The sequence below is a fragment of the Pelobates fuscus genome, chromosome 4 (assembly GCF_036172605.1).
Source record: "Pelobates fuscus isolate aPelFus1 chromosome 4, aPelFus1.pri, whole genome shotgun sequence".
NCBI lineage: Eukaryota > Metazoa > Chordata > Amphibia > Anura > Pelobatidae > Pelobates > Pelobates fuscus.
Window position 1 is genome coordinate 3,841,210 of NC_086320.1, and position 19,637 is coordinate 3,860,846.

A 19,637-nucleotide genomic window follows, 5' to 3' on the forward strand; every position below is an offset into this window, starting at 1 on the left:
TTACCTTGGCAGTGGGTAGCCGGTATACTGCTCCCCCTGCCACCCGTACTGCCACTGATCCGCCAGTGTGAGTTGAACCTGGGACTAAATGCGGTGCAACCAAAGTTAGAGTGGCTCCCGAATCTCGGAGCCCTTGTACCTCCTTCCCTTCCAGGGTCACTAGCTGACGATGATGCTGTCGGTTGTCGGTGGCTCGGACCGACATCACCTCGTGGAGTACTCCTAGAGGCTCCTCGGTCTGGGCGCTCAGCATTTCCTGGGTGGCTGGTGCTACTTGATAGTGATGCGCAGCAGCCCTTGGTGTCAAATTTTGTCGCACCTGGTTCCACGCTTGTCTGCTCCGGTTTTGCGTGCACTATCGGGAAATATGTCCCCACTGTTTGCAGGTGTGACATTGAATGTTAGCCCGGCCATTGTATCGAGAGGGGGGTGGTGGATTATTGGGTGCGGGCCTGGACAGGGTTACTGTGGGGCCGGTAGGAGAAAAGTTACTGGGTGGCCCGGTAATTCGAGGGAAAGTCTTACTTTGGAGTCCGTGATGCCTCCTGGCATCAAAATGTTGATCCGCTAGTCTATCCGCTTCGGTTAGGGTGAGTGGTTTTCGATCTCTCACCCATTCTTGTGCTTCTGGGGACAAGCCATTAAAGAATTGCTCCAGCAGCATTAACTGCCGCAATTCTTCCATATTGGTAGCGTTGCTGGCTTGTATCCAGCCTTGTGATGCTTGATCCAGCTTGTGCGCCCACTCTGCATGGGAATCTTTCTCAGGTTTGCGCAAGCCCCTGAACTTGCGCCGGTACGCCTCTGGGGTAATGGCATACCTCTCTAAGATCGCCCTTTTTACTTTTGGGTAATCTTTGCTGTCCTCTCGGGGCACAGCGCGGTAGGCTTCGACTGCCGCACCCGATAATTTGCCTGCCAGTAGGGGTACCCATACTGCGGGTTCCAAGTCGTGCAACTCACACAGCCTCTCGAAATCCTGTAAATACCCGTCAATCTCGTCCTTTTCTTCACAAAACACTTTAAACGCGTGATGTGGGACTTTGGGTTTTACCTGTCCGTATATGGAGGCAGTAACAGACTCTGCCTAGGCGGTGTCTCTGGTGTGCGGTTTGCCATCAGATAATCCTGCACATCTGACATCAGCACGGTCAATATCTCCAAGGGTACTGGCTGTGGCAGAAACGCCATCCTGGTTCTCAGCTCTCTCTGGTATGGGGTCTCTTCCATGGCTGGTGGAGGTGTAACGCTGCGAGCTCCGTCTCCCTCCATCAGTTCAGCGATCAGCACAGCTTTGGATTTGTTGCTGGCTATCTTACCCCTGGCTTCCAGTAGCTCCTTTAAAGTCTGCCGTTTCAGTACGGTATAATCAATCTCCATACGAATTGCCCTTGCTTTCCTCGTTCGGTAGTTTCAGTTTACACGAACACTGCTTTTCGGCTGAAAGGTTCGGATCCCGTCGCTTGCCACCAATTGTAACGGAATGCAGTATTATAGTCCACGATCTCCGTTGGTATCTTAGGTAATCCACAGTCAGAGTTAGAAAGCACGGCAATATCCCCAATCCTCCCAATAACCGGACGAAACACAGTTTGGGAGTCAACTAACTTGCTTTATTCACAGACTTCCATATTTATGCAGTTCCCCTTGCAAGGGGTTTCCTTACAGTTGTTACAGGGGATTTCTCCCATCAGGCAGTATGATTATCCCAACAGGCATTGCTGCACGAGAGGGACCATCCCACTAAAATGGACGATTAAGTGGATTATCCCCTTGTGCAGCAAAACTGGCAATTCACATAGAAATCCATATTTCACATAATATTACTCGCTTTTATACGAATGACCATTCGGTAGATAGCTGGGGTCTGCGGGCACATTTAGTGAGAATACCGCTCAGATCCCAGCTAAACTAACCGAACGCCGCACAAAATACACTTAACCATCGAGTTCGGTTTGAAACTACCGAACATCGATGGGGAACAGAATGTGGCGAACGCGGAACTCCCGAACGCTCTGGAAGTCCAGCGGTGTTCGGATCATTGAGTAGCCGTTTTCAGTTCCAGGCTCTCGACGACCGAACACCGCTGCAGAGACAAAGGATCCAAGATGGCCGACCGCCGCATGGTCGGTAGCCGAACGACGGCCACCTAGGAGAGCCTTCAATTACCGATTGCAACATTGTTGCAATCGGTTAATTAGTGCCACACGACTGTGAGTGTGTGGTCTACCTGGGGAGCCCGCATTCGTTTGGTGAACGGCCCGGATAGCCGTGTTTCGTCAAACGAAAGGTTTGCATGCTGGTAGCGTACGGCTGCCAGCATGCGTACGGCCATAATATAATACATACACAATCAAGGTACACAGTAACACATTCAGCATACGGACAACCTTTGTTAAATATAGTCCAGAAGTGGCTAGGTTTGCCACAGCAGCTTTCAAGTGGGACAGAAGGTTTTGATTTTAAAACCTGTCCGCACAGACAAGCTGCAGGCCATCTGGCAAGGCCCATACCAGGTGGTGGAACAGTGATGTGACACCACCTATGTGATTGGCCCCTGCTCAGGGGTAGGGAAGAGACGTATGCTCCACGTGAATATGCTCAAACCCTACCATGAGAGGATAGAGGATGTGGCGGCGATATGCGCCTCCGCCTCTGAGGATCAGGAGAATCTGCCCCTACCTGATCTATTAGAACAGGATGAACAGACAGAGCCCTCCACAGGGGTTCAACTGGGGGAGCGGCTAAGCCCTCAGGAGCGGGCCCAGGTACAAGAGTTGATCTGGGTACACTCCGCTAGCCACTCACCGAGTCGAGACCCCTGGACAGCTACCTATGCGGCAGACTCCATATCGTATCCCTGAAGCAGTCAGGGCACATATGAAGAAAGAGATTGAGGAGATGTTGCAGCTAGGGGTTATCGAACATTCCGATAGCCCCTGGGCATCGCCGGTAGTGCTAGTACCTAAGAAGGATGGCACAACACGTTTTTGTGTCGACTACCGGAGGCTAAATGACAAAACTGTGTCTGATGCCTATCCGATGCCCCGGATAGACGAGCTGCTGGATAAGATGGCCTGAGGCCAGTATCTCACTACCATAGATTTATGTAAGGGATACTGGCAAATTCCACTAGCCGAGGATGCCATCCCCAAGTCGGCGTTTGGCCTGTATCAATTTCGTGTCATGCCATTCGGGATGAAAAATGCCCCGGCAACTTTTCAGCGGATGGTAGATCGGCTATTGGATGGGTTCCAGGAATATGCATGCGCATACCTGGACGATATCGCCATATATAGCCAGACCTGGGCAGAGCACCTGCAACACATAGGAGCCGTATCCATCGTATCGGGGAGGCAGGGTTAACGCTGAAACCTAGCCAGTGCCATATAGGGATGGCAGAAGTGCAGTACTTGGGCCACCGGGTGGGGAGCGGGCAACAGAAACCCGAACCAGCCAAAATTTAAGCTGTAGCCAAGTGGCCCACCCCTAGGACAAAGACCCAAGTGCTAGCGTTCCTAGGGACTGCAGGGTACTATAGAAAATTAGTGCCCAATTATAGTGCCCTGGCGAAACCCTTGACTGACTTGACCCGCAAGAACCTTCCTCGACAGGTTGTCTGGGCCCCAGAGTGTGATCAGGCATTCCAGCAACTAAAGACTGCTCTAACTAATGCCCCTGTACTTGCTGCTCCTGATCCAACTAAAAGATTTCTTGTCCACACAGACGCTTCAATGTTTGGATTGGGAGCAGTGCTGAGCCAAGTTGGAGCAGATGGCGGAGAGCATCCAGTAGCTTACCTGAGCCGAAAGTTATTGCCACGTGAAGTAAGCTACGCCCCCATTGAGAAGGAATGCCTGGCCGTGGTGTGGGCCCTCAAAAAGTTACAGCCATATTTGTATGGACAACCTTTCTCCTTACTCACAGATCACAACCCGTTGGTGTGGCTGCACCGTGTGGCTGGGGACAATGCCAGGCTGCTGCGCTGGAGTTTGGCGCTGCAGCCTTTTGACTTTACGATTCATTACCGGCCAGGGAAGCAGAATGGTAACGCCGACGGGTTGTCCAGGCAAACTGAACTTGAAAAATGATCTCTGAGTACTCCTCCGGACATCCCCAAGCCGATCCGTTGGGATCAGACTGTGTATGCCGGCTTGGTTCTGGGGGAGCATTGTGGCAAACCTAGCCACTTCAGACTATAAAACTGGGACTTTAAAGGTTGTCCAGAACACTGCTGCCCTATTCTGTTTTAATTTACTTTACATACTGTATTGAAATGTCTGTTTCCATGTAATCACTATAGCATTCGTATGCTAGCAGCCGAAAGCCGCTAGCATTTACATGGTTGTTTCACGAACAGCAGCTTTACCGGCTGTTCGTGAAATGAACTAAGTACCGAAGCCAAGCCCACACACTGAGGGCCGTGTGGCACCAATTACCAGATTGCAACATTGTTGCAATTGGTAGTTAAGTGCGTTCCTGGGTGGCCGTCGTTCGACTACCGACCACGCGGCGGTCGACCATCTTGGATCCTTTGTCTCCCCAGCGGTGTTTGGTCGTCGAGCGCGTGGAACTGAAAACGGCTACTCGACGGCACGAACACCACTGTACTTCCAGGCCGTTCGGGAGCTCCGGTCTTCTCCTATTGTGGTTCCCCATCGGTGTTCGGTACTTTCAAACGAAGTTAATAAGAAAGTGTATTTCATGCGGCGTTCAGTTGTTTTAGCTGGGATCTGAGCGGTATTCACACGAAATGTGCACTCAGACCCCGGCTATCTACCGAATGTCCGTTCGTGCAAATAACGTGAATATTGTTAGAGTTATATATTTAAATGTAAAATGCCGGTTCTGCTGCACGGAGGGTTAATCCTTAACGGTATATTCCAGTGGGAGTATCCCTCTCGTGCAGCAGTGCCTGATGGGAGAAATGCTCAGAATGTTAAGTCCCCCATGTAGTCCCCTACTGTATTACCCCTGCTATGTCAATAAGGAAACCCATTGCATGGGGACTTGCATAAATACTGGAAGCTGTGAATAAAGACCTCAGTTGACTCCCAGAACTGTGTTTCGTCCGGTTACTGGGGGATTTGGGATATTGCCTTACTTTTCAGCGCTGACTGTGGATTACCTTTAATACCAACGGAGATCGTGGGATTTAATATTGCCGCTCCGCTACAATATATACACAATGGTGGGTAATTTTGAAGCCTCTGACCACCACTATCTTGGGGTATTTAGAAAGGGACAGTGCTGTAATGCTCTGCTTTGGCTGATAGTTGCAGATAGTCCACTCCGGAGGCCCATTCGGCTGTCCAGCCTTTGCCTGGCTTCCTCTTGTGTTGGTCTCTGGGTATCTAGGCTGGGTGGTACACTGCTCGGGAGCGGTGTTGTGGAGGTGGTCTGTGGCTCAGCGCCAGGATGTAGCCCCCTCTGAACCTTGTATGTGCCTGTCTCTTTTCCGCCTGCTTGTTGCTGTTTGGAGGGTGTCTCTGTCCGATGTTAGTGTGTATGCCTTGTCGCCAGCTGTCACCTCCAGGGATCCCCCCGCCCCCTCTCGTAGTTTCAGTGCCACAGGTGCCAATTTGCGTTTTTCTACCAGCACTGGGAACGGAATGTCGCTATATACTGTACTCCCTTCGAAGGTTATGTTCCCCTGTGTTCTGGAGAACGTCATTGTAACGGAACTCCCCGTACTCCGACCGAGTACCTTCCATTAATGGACGCTTCCTAGCTTGCGCCGAGGACCACAATCACCGGACACCACAACCGCCGTAGCTTAACTGGAGTCTCGCCGCCTTCTGTCCACCCTGGATCAGCTTCTGTCCTCCAGGACCGTGTGGGGAAGACCTCTCCTCCAGAAGGAACAAGCTCTTAAAAGAGCTAAGTGATTAAAGCTCAAGGGAGTATGCAGAGCATAGCAATCCCCAGTGTGAATATAGCTGTCCCCTCCAATCACAAGACAAGACTACGTGTTGAGGGTCAAGAAGAACTGCCTGTACTGGCACATACAGCCTCTTTTATTCACATTCTACAAACATAGTACTGCCCACAGGGTTTTGAAGAACAACCAATCAACACAGCTAACACTCCCATTCATTACATCAGAAATCCTTCCCTCTGCCTGTGATACAACACAATAGACTAACTTAATTATCACAGGCAGGAAAATACAGTATTATAAAACACATCACATGGACCTCAAAACATGCAATAACCCCTCGGAACCGGGGGATCTGAGTGAACCACATATCCCAAATTCACCCAGATCCGTTCAGTAGTTTGGAAGATACGGTATAATGCAGATTCAGCAGAACATATACAGGCTATATGAAAAATAATTACTGTTAAATGTGTCCCCTGTTCTGTAGTTTAAAACTACTGCACGATGTCTTGTGCACCAAATACCGGCGAGATGGCACCGTGTAGAAAAGTCACAACAGTGTCTGTGAGTTAAAATGGCCGCCATCCATTGTTCTCACCATGTGCTTCATCTATTGTTCTCACCATGTGCCTCTGATACATGAAATGGTGGCCACCCAGGAACTCCACAGTTTGTCTGATAGTCTATCCAGCCGAACCAACAGAGAAAAAACACATGGGGAACAGTGCAACAAATGAAGGGAATCATAAAAAATATGGACATTAGTCATGTTTGTGCACAATCTCCAGTTTTGTCACAGGGCACAAATAGTGTTTTCAAATGCCATATATCCCAGGGCCATAGTCAGAAGGTAGGGGTTGGGCAAGCAGCCCCCTCCAAGAACACATGGCGAGGTCTGTTCCGCCACAGTCACGATCGCGTTTTTGACTGCCACATCGCCTGTGACCGCTATTACGTCTCTGGTGGTTCCCGCTGGCGCCGCTGGGGATTTTCTGACTCTGAACACCGAGGTGATCAGTGGTGGGGTTGACCCCCCCTTGATTCCCAGTGAGTCTATGAGGGACTGTGTATATTGTAGTAGGTTCTCTGTGCCTATTGCTTCTGGGATCCCCCTTAGGCATATATTTCTGCGCCTATGACGCATTTCTAGCGTTGTCACTGTGCGGTGTAACTGCTGCACTTGTGAGGCGAGGTCCTCCATCTGTGCCTTGGTTTCCTGCATCTGGCTATTCCTGGCTGCCTCTTTTGCCTCTATAGCCCGGACTTTATTGTGGACCACCCCCACCTCTGTCTGGACTTCCTGTAAGTCCTCCCTCCATACCTTTTTTGAGGTCCAGCAGGAGCCTCTTTATGACCCGTTCGTGGTGGGGGCTTGGTTCTGGCTGACTCGGGTGCGTCGGACTCCCCGCCCGACTGTGGCATGGGGGTTTCATCCTCCTCATGGGAGTCCTCCGACATCTCCTGTTCCTTACTTGCCTCCGGCGCCATCTTTGTTTGCAGCCGCAGCATTGGCCTGTCAAAGGAGAGTCTTATGTCTTAAAGGCGGGGTGTCTCCGGGCGCTGAACTTTCTTATTTTTTCGCCCCATTTTGTCTGCCGGTGGAGGGTGAAGCGTGGTAGCTGGTAGGTCCTTATTTTTTCGGCCAAAGTAATGTTTTCGTTTTCCAAGCACGGAGCCCCGCATAGAGACGTCTGCTCAATCTCTCAGTTGTCCGCTTTTTTTTATTTTTTTTAAAATTCTTTATTTTTATTGTGCATTGTGATAAAGACATACAGGCTCGTGGTGCCCCAAAAGCATTCCTCGAGCGTATTTTCATGCATGACAGTAGGAGCAATGGGTTAATCTGCAATTTTTTTGGTATAATAACTGGAGCTTAATAATCAGATTCAATAAGACTGCTCTTTTGGTATTATTAATATTTTAGTGGTTCTGGCTAACATGGCTGCAAGTTATAGCATTGTAATATAAACATACAACACGTTTACTCTAAGCTTTACTTGAAATACACTGTGCTTGGTTACACATAGGTATTTCACCCTTCAGACCCGTATATAACACAGGTTGGTAAGGCTGGTTTAGTGAGACAGGGAAAATTTCAGTTGTGCCCTATATTTCGTGTCTAGATTTACATCGGTATGGCATGTTGTCAAAGTGTCCTCGTGTGGCTCTGGTTAGCCTATGCCTTCTGTGGGTTTAATGTGTTCCCGCTGCTGTTCAGCTGTCTGCGTGTGTTGCGACGTTGGTGTGGTCGGTTGGTAGGTGCTGTACGGCAGACCGGGAGTAGAGTGCGGCATCTGGCATGATTGGTCTGGGTTTCGATGCGTCTGGAGAGTGGAGCGTCGCAGGTCATGATCCCATGGTCTGTGCCGTTCGGTGTATGCTGGCTCACTGTGCCTCTCTCTTTGCTGCCTGCTTCAGGCCAGTCTCAGAGCCGGGGGTTAAGGTACTGTGGTGAGTCTCAGGAGGTAAGTGGCCTGTTAGGGTGCGAGAGTGCGTGCGTGTAGCCGACTATTGTTGGTGTCGGAGCCGTTGGTGCTTGTGATCTGGATTTTGCCTCTTCCCTGTGTGGCGTGATTGGAAGGCAGGAGCCATCTTAATCGTTGTGAGCGTGAGGAGGGAGGAGGTCTTCGCCCTGCCGTTTGTGTGCACATGGCGCCCGCCATTTTGGAGGCCTCGACTGTGGAGTCACTATCATTGCCCCAGTGTGAGGACCAGGATCACCCCCCAGGTCCATAAGGGGGGGGGGGACGTAGCCAGATCTGCGCCGGTTTGTACCTTTGGCCAGGTTCTGTGGTGCAGGATAGTGAGGCAGCGGCCGTCTGCCCCACTCACCGCCGGAGAAGGCCCGGGTTGGGGCAACGAGTGTTTCTCCCCCAGGGGATTGAAGCTCGATGAGCCAGCCTCTCCCCGGGTCCAGCAGTTCTATGGCTCTGGGTATCTTTGCTGATGGTCTGATTTTGGTTGGTAATACATGGTTTTAGAGGGTATTCTTTAGCGTTTTTCAGGAGCCGCTCTGACTTGCGACTCTCCAGCTTGGCGCTCCGGCCCCGCCCCCCTTTGTCTGCTTTTTTAATAATTATATCCTTTCTTTTCTTCAGGTTTTTTAAGATTTTCCCTTCACCCCTACTTAAATTACTATATTTGTAACTTTTCTTTACTTGCTTGATTTATATATGCACAAGGTGGTGGATTTGGGCATCAAGTACCGTGGGTCCTCAATCTATGATTAACACAAATCAGTGTCGGCCAAGGCAGCGACTCATCTGGCACAGTTCAATATTAGAATGGATTGGTGCCCGATAGATACCGAGTTGTTTTGCCGTCATTTCGCTGGTTTGAGGCCCCCGCCTTGTGCCTCATGTGGTTCCACTTCACACTCCACCGACCTAGGCCCTGGAGACGCAGACCCTTCCACTTTCACCTCCACACCCCACCCCACCACTCCTTCATCCCACTCACAAGACAGGAAGGCGGCCAGAGAGACAAACTGGGCAGACCCATCACATTCTTGGGTAAGGCGCAGGTGTGCAATAACTTTAACACAGGCGCATGCAGCTACAGCGCTTGCAGGTTGTTGCACATCTGCTCCATATGCTTCACAGCCCACGCCAAGACCATGTGCCCAACACGTCTGTCACCTAACAAATAAGTTGGTTCTACACACACTTTCCACCTACTGGGCGACAGAGAGCTATCTGGTGTCGGGTCCTTCCCAAAGGCTCTCGCATAGGACTCACGACCTTCCCCTCACTTTTCAATCACACAACCTACACCAGGTGTTACCCGCATTTACGGCACCACGTACGGTGGACCACCATTTGTCCACAAGCATACCACAACATCCAAATCATGCCTCATCCCATTCGCACTTACCCCATCACGGGGTAGGGGGGAGGGGGAGCTACTTACTTGAAATTACACTGCAAGTAATGAAAAATTTGTTATTGACCTTTTCGTATATCTTTTCTTTCCTTCCAGATCCAGTATTAGTCTCTCTCATACCCAATGTATAGTTCTTGTTGTAATTTGCCTACATTCTACTATTTCAGCGGGTAGATCTTACACCTCAAAATACTACCCCTCCTTTCTAGGTCCCTCCGTCAACAAGCAAACACTCGTTCTATGCCAAGCTTGTGTCTTGCCATAGCCTTACATACTAACTTTGCAGGCCAGTTGCCTCAGTAACTCTGTTTCCTTAACATGGATGTGTACTACAAGTCCCCCACGGTGGTACGGGCGATGCAGAGGGGTCCCGGTCTTCACTGGGGCCCCTTGGCTTCATGCCAAGAGATACACTGCGGGGGGGCGCGTTGGTTTCTAAGGCTATTTAATTTCGCTTCACGGTATACCCATCCCCTGCCCAACCATTTGTAGACCCCAACAGGGCACGCCTGCCCTCCATTTTAGTAGACACCTGTGGGGACCCAAGGGCCCTCTCAGTCGCATGTCTAGTCAGTCTTTAAAGGAACATCAAACGTTCCTCACCCCTGGTGCCACAACTCAGCTGCTGACACTCTTTCACGCTCTTAATTACAGGTCTCTGGTCAGGCTCCCCCTCCGGCCTACCGCCAACCATCCAGGAAACCACCGTTCCACCGGCTAATCTTGGTTTAAACGAACTATTACTCCACGCACAAGCACTCACGCACCGTCTCCCAACACCACTATCTCTTACGCTAGGGCACTGACTATTTTGTAACAAATTTACCGCCGAGTTTTGCTCACAAGGTGACCTTTCCATCAAAACCATGGTGGCTTTTGCCTCCTTTTGCCATCTACACCTAAAACTTTCACACAACACTATCAAACTCTACCTTACTGGAGTACAACATCACATCCTCACTACCTTCCCATACCACGCTCATTTTCTATCTTCCTACCCCATCAAGAAAATCCTTAAAGGTATTTTTAAGGTCACAGTTCCTCCAAGCACTACTAGGTTACCAATAGACGGTCCAATATTCAGGCTCCTTAGCAATCTATTGGACAAATCCCCGTTTGACCATAGTACTAATTTGGTCATTAAATCCGCCATCTTTTTGGCTTTCTACGGTTTCCTCAGACCTAGAGAGTTCACCGTGATACGTCAAGGAGACAGTCCATTGTCTTAAACTTTCCCACTTAAAGAAAGTAGACGACCATTACATACTCTCCTTACCTTCAACTAAAACCAATCACTCTGCCTATTCCACTATCCTTCCCCTCTTCCCTACCGAGAATCTGTGGTGCCCAGTACATATTCTGGATTTGCTCCTGTTATCTCACCACACACACACACACACACTCACCAGACACTCCACTGCGTCTACTCCAAGGACACCCACTCAACACACCTAAATTTATTTCACACATCAGAACTCTACTGGCAAGGTTGGGCTACAACCCAGCTTCCTTCTCTGGTCACTCATTTTGCATCGGCGCAGCATCATCGGCTTCAAGCACTAACACTCCGGTACACATCATTAAGAGACTGGGACGCTGGAAATCCTCAGTATACAACTCCTACATCCCTCAACCAGAAAGGGAGCTTAGGCAAGCTTTCAGAAATCTAGCTGTTTAAACTTGCAATAAAGTGTGTTTACTTCGAATTCCTTTTTTGCCCTCTTTTTACAGGCCTCCTCGTACGTTGGTTTCGGCACACCTCAACCAACTTCTCCTCTACATCCCATTTACATAATAGAGATTCCGAGCACAAGTTGGAAGGCCATTTGGCCTGAATTTGTGGGAGGAGTTATGACCCTATATAAACCCTACCCCCCCTACTTACCTTTGCCGTTCAAGCTGTTTTTTTTCCCCACCCACCTACACCCTCCTTTATACATTTCACTTTGTGGGCCCTCTTTTTACAGGCCTCCTCGTACGTTGGTTTCGGCACACCTCATCCAACTTCTCCTCTACATCCCATTTACATAATAGAGATTCCGAGCACAAAAATATATATATATATATATATATACAAAAAGTCACTGTACCTTGCACTCAAACTCCAATTCCCAAACCGGGTGCACTACCAGGGCTCCAAACATCCAAATAGTAGTAGTAGAAGGCTGCACTCACGGATTCCATAAAATGTAACTTTTATTAGGTCTTGTTTTAAAATCAATCAACGTTTCAGTCCTGCTTGAGGACTTTCATCAGGATAATTAGGTCGTGAGTGGAAGGTCGTGAGTGTGTGTGAGGATAATTATCCTGATGAAAGTCCTCAAGCAGGACTGAAACGTTGATTGATTTTAAAACAAGACCTAATAAAAGTTACATTTTATGGAATCTGTGAGTGCAGCCTTCTACTACAACTATTTTTATATATATATATATTATATTAAAGCATTTTATAAAGTATTGTACATATATGATTTAATTAGAAGTGTACTTTGAGATATATACACTTATAATTAAATCATATATATGTATAATATTATAAAATGCTTGAATTATTTTATAACATATCATACATATAGGAAATGAAAGTATGTATGTATGTCCAACAAGGTTATGGTGGGGAAAATATTGTGATTGAAAACCCCTTCCCTGTGGATAGTTAATACATTGTTAAACAAAAATCTGCACACCAGTCAAGCCATAAGACTTGCTTTTCCCAAAGAAATCCCAAATCTGCAGTGATGGTACTACCGCAAAGGATTCTGGGTGGCCACATGCAAATTAGTTTAACAAAGAATCACATTTTTGCCTCATTCCATTTTAAACATGGATTCCTTTGAGTCTGTGTTTGCTGTATACAACAGCTTGGAACACAACTTGGGAAAAGATGCAAAGCCAAACTCAAAGGAAACCCTGTTTAAAACAGAATCAGGCAAAAATGTGATAATTTGTTAAATTAATTTGCATATGCCCACCCAGAATCCTTTGCGGTATTAACATCACTGCAGATTTATAATTATACTAATGTATAATATACACACACTCACACACACACGCTCACACACACACGCTCACACACACACACACACACACGCTCACACACACACGCTCACACACACACACTCACACACACACACTCACACACACACACACGCTCACACACACACACACACTCACACACACACACTCACACACACACACGCTCACACACACACGCTCACACACACACGCTCACACACACACGCTCACACACACACTCACACACACACGCTCACACACACACGCTCACACACACACGCTCACACACACACGCTCACACACACACACGCTCACACACACACACACGCTCACACACACACGCTCACACACACACACACGCTCACACACACACACACGCTCACACACACACACACACGCTCACACACACACACACGCTCACACACACACGCTCACACACACACGCTCACACACACACACACACACGCTCACACACACACGCTCACACACACACACACGCTCACACACGCACGCTCACACACACACGCTCACACACGCACGCTCACACACGCACGCTCACACACGCACGCTCACACACACACGCTCACACACGCACACACGCTCACACACACTCACACACACACACACACACGCTCACACCATGCAAAATACACAATCCACTCACTTATTCACTAAACAATGATTTCAAATCTCACAGATTGGAATATTTTATTTAATAACATCTCACCTAGGCAAAAAAATAATGGGGGTTTAGTTACATTTTATGATCATATATTGCATAAGCCTGCCGCAACGTCAATGTACCCCATTCTTGGCATTTAAATCCAAAAGTCTCATTAGTGGACTTAAAATTACAACCTTTTCTTTGTTTCTTTATTAAGAACCTTTTCAAAAACATTTTCCTCTCAAATTTTCGAGTGTCGTCAAATAGCTGAAATAAATGAGGTGGCTCATTGAGTGTACTTGGCTCTTCTTCCCTCAATTTGTTAAAATCTAAACTTCTGTCATCTCGCAACCTATTCTCCTTCTCTTCCCGGGAGTACTCATCACCTCCAGTGGTGCAAATTTACCTCCTGTTTTGGTCTTGCTCCTTCCCTAACAAGTTAGTGTGGGTGGAAGAGTGTGGTGGCGAGGTAGAATGACCAGAATTTCTAAGTGGAATAAGTTCCTCATGTTTGGGCTCGCTCCTTTTATCCCTGGGCAGAGATGACTTGGGTGTCCTAGTGGAGTTCACATCATGAGGTTGGTAATTCTTTCTATTTATATTAAAATGGAGATTTCTCAGACCCGAGATGTTTGTATCTTGATTATATTGTATCTTCCTGTACCTCCAGCTTTTATGTTGATGGGCTTAATGTTTTTTTTTTTATCTTCGTAGTCGAATTGTTATTAAAGTTGATATTTTTATTGAGAAACTCTGCACTATGTCCTGCTTTTTAATTCCTCTAAATGTCCTACCATTGCGTTGGAAAAATATCTTCACTTCATGTTTGATTTCAGATTATACCCCGTGGGGATCACAGTCCAGAGATATCCCACAAAGGATATAATACTTCAGAACTACCACATTCCAGCCGGGGTAAGTGGAAATATGTTAGAATGTCAGGGCCAGGGGGGCTGCTTGGTGTGTTAGTGTTAAGATGCACTTTAATTTCAATTTGTTTATGTTTAATGCAGACATTGGTGCAGGTTAGCCTTTATTCTATGGGACGGAGTTCTCTCGTATTTGAGGAGCCTTTGCTTTATGATCCTAGACGTTGGGTACGCAGAGATGACACAAACTTCAAGGCTCTGGCATTTGGTTTTGGGTCCCGTCAATGCATCGGCCGCAGAATAGCAGAGACTGAGATAATGTTGTTCCTGATCCACGTGAGTAACAAGTAGAAAAGAAATAAAGAAGAAGCTCAGTATTGGGGCCAGCGAGAGGGAGAGAAGCTCGGTATTAGGGAGATAATGAGGGAGAGCAGCTCGGTATTAGGGAGATAATGAGGGAGAGCAGCTCGGTATTAGGGAGATAATGAGGGAGAGCAGCTCGGTATTAGGGAGATAATGAGGGAGAGCAGCTCGGTATTAGGGAGATAATGAGGGAGAGCAGCTCGGTATTAGGGAGAGAATGAGGGAGAGCAGCTCGGTATTAGGGAGATAATGAGGGAGAGAAGTTCGGTATTAGGGAGATAATGAGGGAGAGCAGCTCGGTATTAGGGAGATAATGAGGGAGAGCAGCTCGGTATTAGGGAGATAATGAGGGAGAGCAGCTCGGTATTAGGGAGATAATGAGGGAGAGCAGCTCGGTATTAGGGAGATAATGAGGGAGAGCAGCTCGGTATTAGGGAGATAATGAGGGAGAGCAGCTCGGTATTAGGGAGAGAATGAGGGAGAGCAGCTCGGTATTAGGGAGATAATGAGGGAGAGCAGCTCGGTATTAGGGAGATAATGAGGGAGAGCAGCTCGGTATTAGGGAGAGAATGAGGGAGAGCAGCTCGGTATTAGGGAGATAATGAGGGAGAGCAGCTCGGTATTAGGGAGATAATGAGGGAGAGCAGCTCGGTATTAGGGAGATAATGAGGGAGAGCAGCTCGGTATTAGGGAGATAATGAGGGAGAGCAGCTCGGTATTAGGGAGATAATGAGGGAGAGCAGCTCGGTATTAGGGAGATAATGAGGGAGAGCAGCTCGGTATTAGGGAGATAATGAGGGAGAGCAGCTCGGTATTAGGGAGATAATGAGGGAGAGCAGCTCGGTATTAGGGGGATAATGAGGGAGAGAAGCTCGGTATTAGGGAGAGAATGAGGGAGAGCAGCTCGGTATTAGGGAGATAATGAGGGAGAGAAGCTCGGTATTAGGGAGATAATGAGGGAGAGCAGCTCGGTATTAGGGAGATAATGAGGGAGAGCAGCTCGGTATTAGGGAGATAATGAGGGAGAGCAGCTCGGTATTAGGGAGATAATGAGGGAGAGCAGCTCGGTATTAGGGAGATAATGAGGGAGAGCAGCTCGGTATTAGGGAGATAATGAGGGAGAGCAGCTCGGTATTAGGGAGATAATGAGGGAGAGCAGCTCGGTATTAGGGAGATAATGAGGGAGAGCAGCTCGGTATTAGGGAGATAATGAGGGAGAGCAGCTCGGTATTAGGGAGATAATGAGGGAGAGCAGCTCGGTATTAGGGAGATAATGAGGGAGAGCAGCTCGGTATTAGGGAGATAATGAGGGAGAGCAGCTCGGTATTAGGGAGATAATGAGGGAGAGCAGCTCGGTATTAGGGAGATAATGAGGGAGAGCAGCTCGGTATTAGGGGGATAATGAGGGAGAGAAGCTCGGTATTAGGGAGATAATGAGGGAGAGCAGCTCGGTATTAGGGAGATAATGAGGGAGAGCAGCTCGGTATTAGGGAGATAATGAGGGAGAGCAGCTCGGTATTAGGGGGATAATGAGGGAGAGAAGCTCGGTATTAGGGAGATAATGAGGGAGAGAAGCTCGGTATTAGGGAGAGAATGAGGGAGAGCAGCTCGGTATTAGGGAGATAATGAGGGAGAGCAGCTCGGTATTAGGGAGATAATGAGGGAGAGAAGCTCGGTATTAGGGAGAGAATGAGGGAGAGCAGCTCGGTATTAGGGAGATAATGAGGGAGAGCAGCTCGGTATTAGGGAGATAATGAGGGAGAGCAGCTCGGTATTAGGGGGATAATGAGGGAGAGAAGCTCGGTATTAGGGAGATAATGAGGGAGAGCAGCTCGGTATTAGGGAGATAATGAGGGAGAGCAGCTCGGTATTAGGGAGATAATGAGGGAGAGCAGCTCGGTATTAGGGGGATAATGAGGGAGAGAAGCTCGGTATTAGGGAGATAATGAGGGAGAGAAGCTCGGTATTAGGGAGAGAATGAGGGAGAGCAGCTCGGTATTAGGGAGATAATGAGGGAGAGCAGCTCGGTATTAGGGAGATAATGAGGGAGAGAAGCTCGGTATTAGGGGGATAATGAGGGAGAGCAGCTCGGTATTAGGGAGATAATGAGGGAGAGCAGCTCGGTATTAGGGAGATAATGAGGGAGAGCAGCTCGGTATTAGGGAGATAATGAGGGAGAGCAGCTCGGTATTAGGGAGATAATGAGGGAGAGCAGCTCGGTATTAGGGAGATAATGAGGGAGAGCAGCTCAGTATTAGGGAGATAATGAGGGAGAGCAGCTCAGTATTAGGGAGATAATGAGGGAGAGCAGCTCGGTATTAGGGAGATAATGAGGGAGAGAAGCTCGGTATTAGGGAGATAATGAGGGAGAGCAGCTCGGTATTAGGGAGATAATGAGGGAGAGCAGCTCGGTATTAGGGAGATAATGAGGGAGAGCAGCTCGGTATTAGGGAGATAATGAGGGAGAGCAGCTCGGTATTAGGGAGATAATGAGGGAGAGCAGCTCGATATTAGGGAGATAATGAGGGAGAGCAGCTCGGTATTAGGGAGAGAATGAGGGAGAGAAGCTCGATATTAGGGAGATAATGAGGGAGAGCAGCTCGGTATTAGGGAGAGAATGAGGGAGAGAAGCTCGGTATTAGGGAGATAATGAGGGAGAGCAGCTCGGTATTAGAGACAGAATGAGGGAGAGCAGCTCGGTATTAGAGACAGAATGAGGGAGAGCAGCTCGGTATTAGAGACAGAATGAGGGAGAGCAGCTCGGTATTAGGGAGAGAATGAGGGAGAGCAGCTCGGTATTAGGGAGAGAATGAGGGAGAGCAGCTCGGTATTAGGGAGAGAATGAGGGAGAGAAGCTCGGTATTAGGGAGATAATGAGGGAGAGCAGCTCGGTATTAGAGACAGAATGAGGGAGAGCAGCTCGGTATTAGGGAGATAATGAGGGAGAGCAGCTCGGTATTAGAGAGAGAATGAGGCAGAGCAGCTCGGTATTAGGGAGAGAATGAGGGAGAGAAGCTCGGTATTAGGGAGAGAATGAGGGAGAGCAGCTCGGTATTAGGGAGATAATGAGGGAGAGCAGCTCGGTATTAGAGACAGAATGAGGGAGAGCAGCTCGGTATTAGGGAAATAATGAGGGAGAGCAGCTCGGTATTAGGGAGAGAATGAGGGAGAGAAGCTCGGTATTAGAGAGAGAATGAGGGAGAGCAGCTCGGTATTAGAGAGAGAATGAGGGAGAGCAGCTCGGTATTAGAGAGAGAATGAGGGAGAGCAGCTCGGTATTAGAGAGAGAATGAGGCAGAGCAGCTCGGTATTAGGGAGAGAATGAGGAAGAGAAGCTCGGTATTAGGGAGAGAATGAGGGAGAGAGGCTCGGTATTAGGGAGAGAATGAGGGAGAGAGGCTCGGTATTAGGGAGAGAATGAGGGAGAGAAGCTCGGTATTAGGGAGAGAATGAGGGAGAGCAGCTCGGTATTAGGGAGAGAATGAGGCAGAGCAGCTCGGTATTAGGGAGAGAATGAGGGAGAGCAGCTCGGTATTAGGGAGAGAATGAGGGAGAGAGGCTCGGTATTAGGGAGAGCAGCTCGGTATTAGGGAGAGAATGAGGGAGAGCAGCTCGGTATTAGGGAGATAATGAGGGAGAGCAGCTCAGTAGTAGGGAGAGTATCAGTGGGAGATAGAACAGCTCACTTCACTGTTAGGTAGAGGATGATAGAGAGAAGCTCAATACTGGGGAAAGAATGAGGGAGGGAACGTCAATAAATGGAGGGGAAAAGCTCAGTATTAGAGACAGAGAGGGAGAGAAGCTCAGTATTAGGGACAAAAAGAGGGAGAAAAGCTCAGTATTAGGAATAGAGAGAAGGGAATCTCTGTATTAGGGGCAGAAACGGGGACAGAAGCTCGGTGTTCAGGAGAGAGAGAGAGAAAGCTCAGTATTGGGAATAGAGAGAGAGAAAGCTCAGTATTGGGAATAGAGAGAGAGAAAGCTCAGTATTGGGAATATAGAGAGAGAGAGAAAGCTCAGTATTGGGAATAGAGAGAGAGAGAAAGCTCAGTATTGGGAACAGAGAGAGAGAAAGCTCAGTATTGGGAACAGAGAGAGAGAAAGCTCAGTATTGGGAATAGAGAGAGAGAAAGCTCAGTATTAGGGTAAATGGGGAACTAATTTGTGAACCAGAATGGCCGCTAATCATATTTTTATTATTTCCTCCAGATACTGAAGAATTTCCAAATTGACACGGTTTCTAAAGATGATGTTCAGACCGTGTTTAGGTTTATTTTAATGCCAAAGAAACCTCCACTTCTCACCTTTCGCCCCATATCACAGCTTCCTCAGACTAAGAGACAGCCCTAAACCACAGCCCAGCCCCAGGAGACAGCCCTAAACCACAGCCCAGCCCCAGGAGACAGCCCTAAACCACAGCCCAGCCCCAGGAGACAGCCCTAAAACACAGCCCAGCCCCAGGAGACAGCCCTAAACCACAGCCCAGCCCCAGGAGACAGCCCTAAACCACAACCCAGCCCCAGGAGACAGCCCTAAACCACAACCCAGCCCCAGGAGACAGCCCTAAACCACAGCCCAGCCCCAGGAGACAGCCCTAAACCACAGACCAGCCCCAGGAGACAGTCCTAAACTACAGATCAGCCCCAGGAGACAGCCCTAAACTACAGCTCAGCCTCTAGAGACAGTCCTAAACTACAGCTCAACCCCAGGAGACAGCCCAAGACTACAGCTCAGCCCCAGGAGACAGTCTTAAACCACAGCCCAGCTGCTAGAGACAGCCCTAAACCACAGCCCAGTCCTGGGAGACGGCCCTAAAGCACAGCCCAGTCCTGGGAGACGGCCCTAAACCACAGCCCAGTCCCGGGAGACGGCCCTAAACCACAACCCAGACACGGAAGACGGCCCTAAGCCACAGCCCAGCCCAGGGAGACGGCCCTAAGCCACAGCCCAGCCCAGGGAGACG

General features: G+C 48.7%; 1 protein-coding gene across 1 annotated transcript in view; it reads left to right on the forward strand.

Moving 5' to 3' along the window:
* The window catches only part of LOC134608224 (cytochrome P450 11B, mitochondrial-like), a 186,438-nt gene extending 167,042 nt beyond the window's left edge, over nucleotides 1-19,396 (forward strand). Inside the window, exons 7-9 of the mRNA XM_063450886.1 lie at nucleotides 14,279-14,357; nucleotides 14,456-14,647; nucleotides 18,884-19,396. Coding sequence (XP_063306956.1) covers nucleotides 14,279-14,357; nucleotides 14,456-14,647; nucleotides 18,884-19,024 — 412 coding nt within the window. The 3' untranslated portion in view covers nucleotides 19,025-19,396. The remainder of the gene's footprint in view (nucleotides 1-14,278; nucleotides 14,358-14,455; nucleotides 14,648-18,883) is intronic.
* The last annotated feature ends 241 nt before the right edge of the window (nucleotides 19,397-19,637 follow it).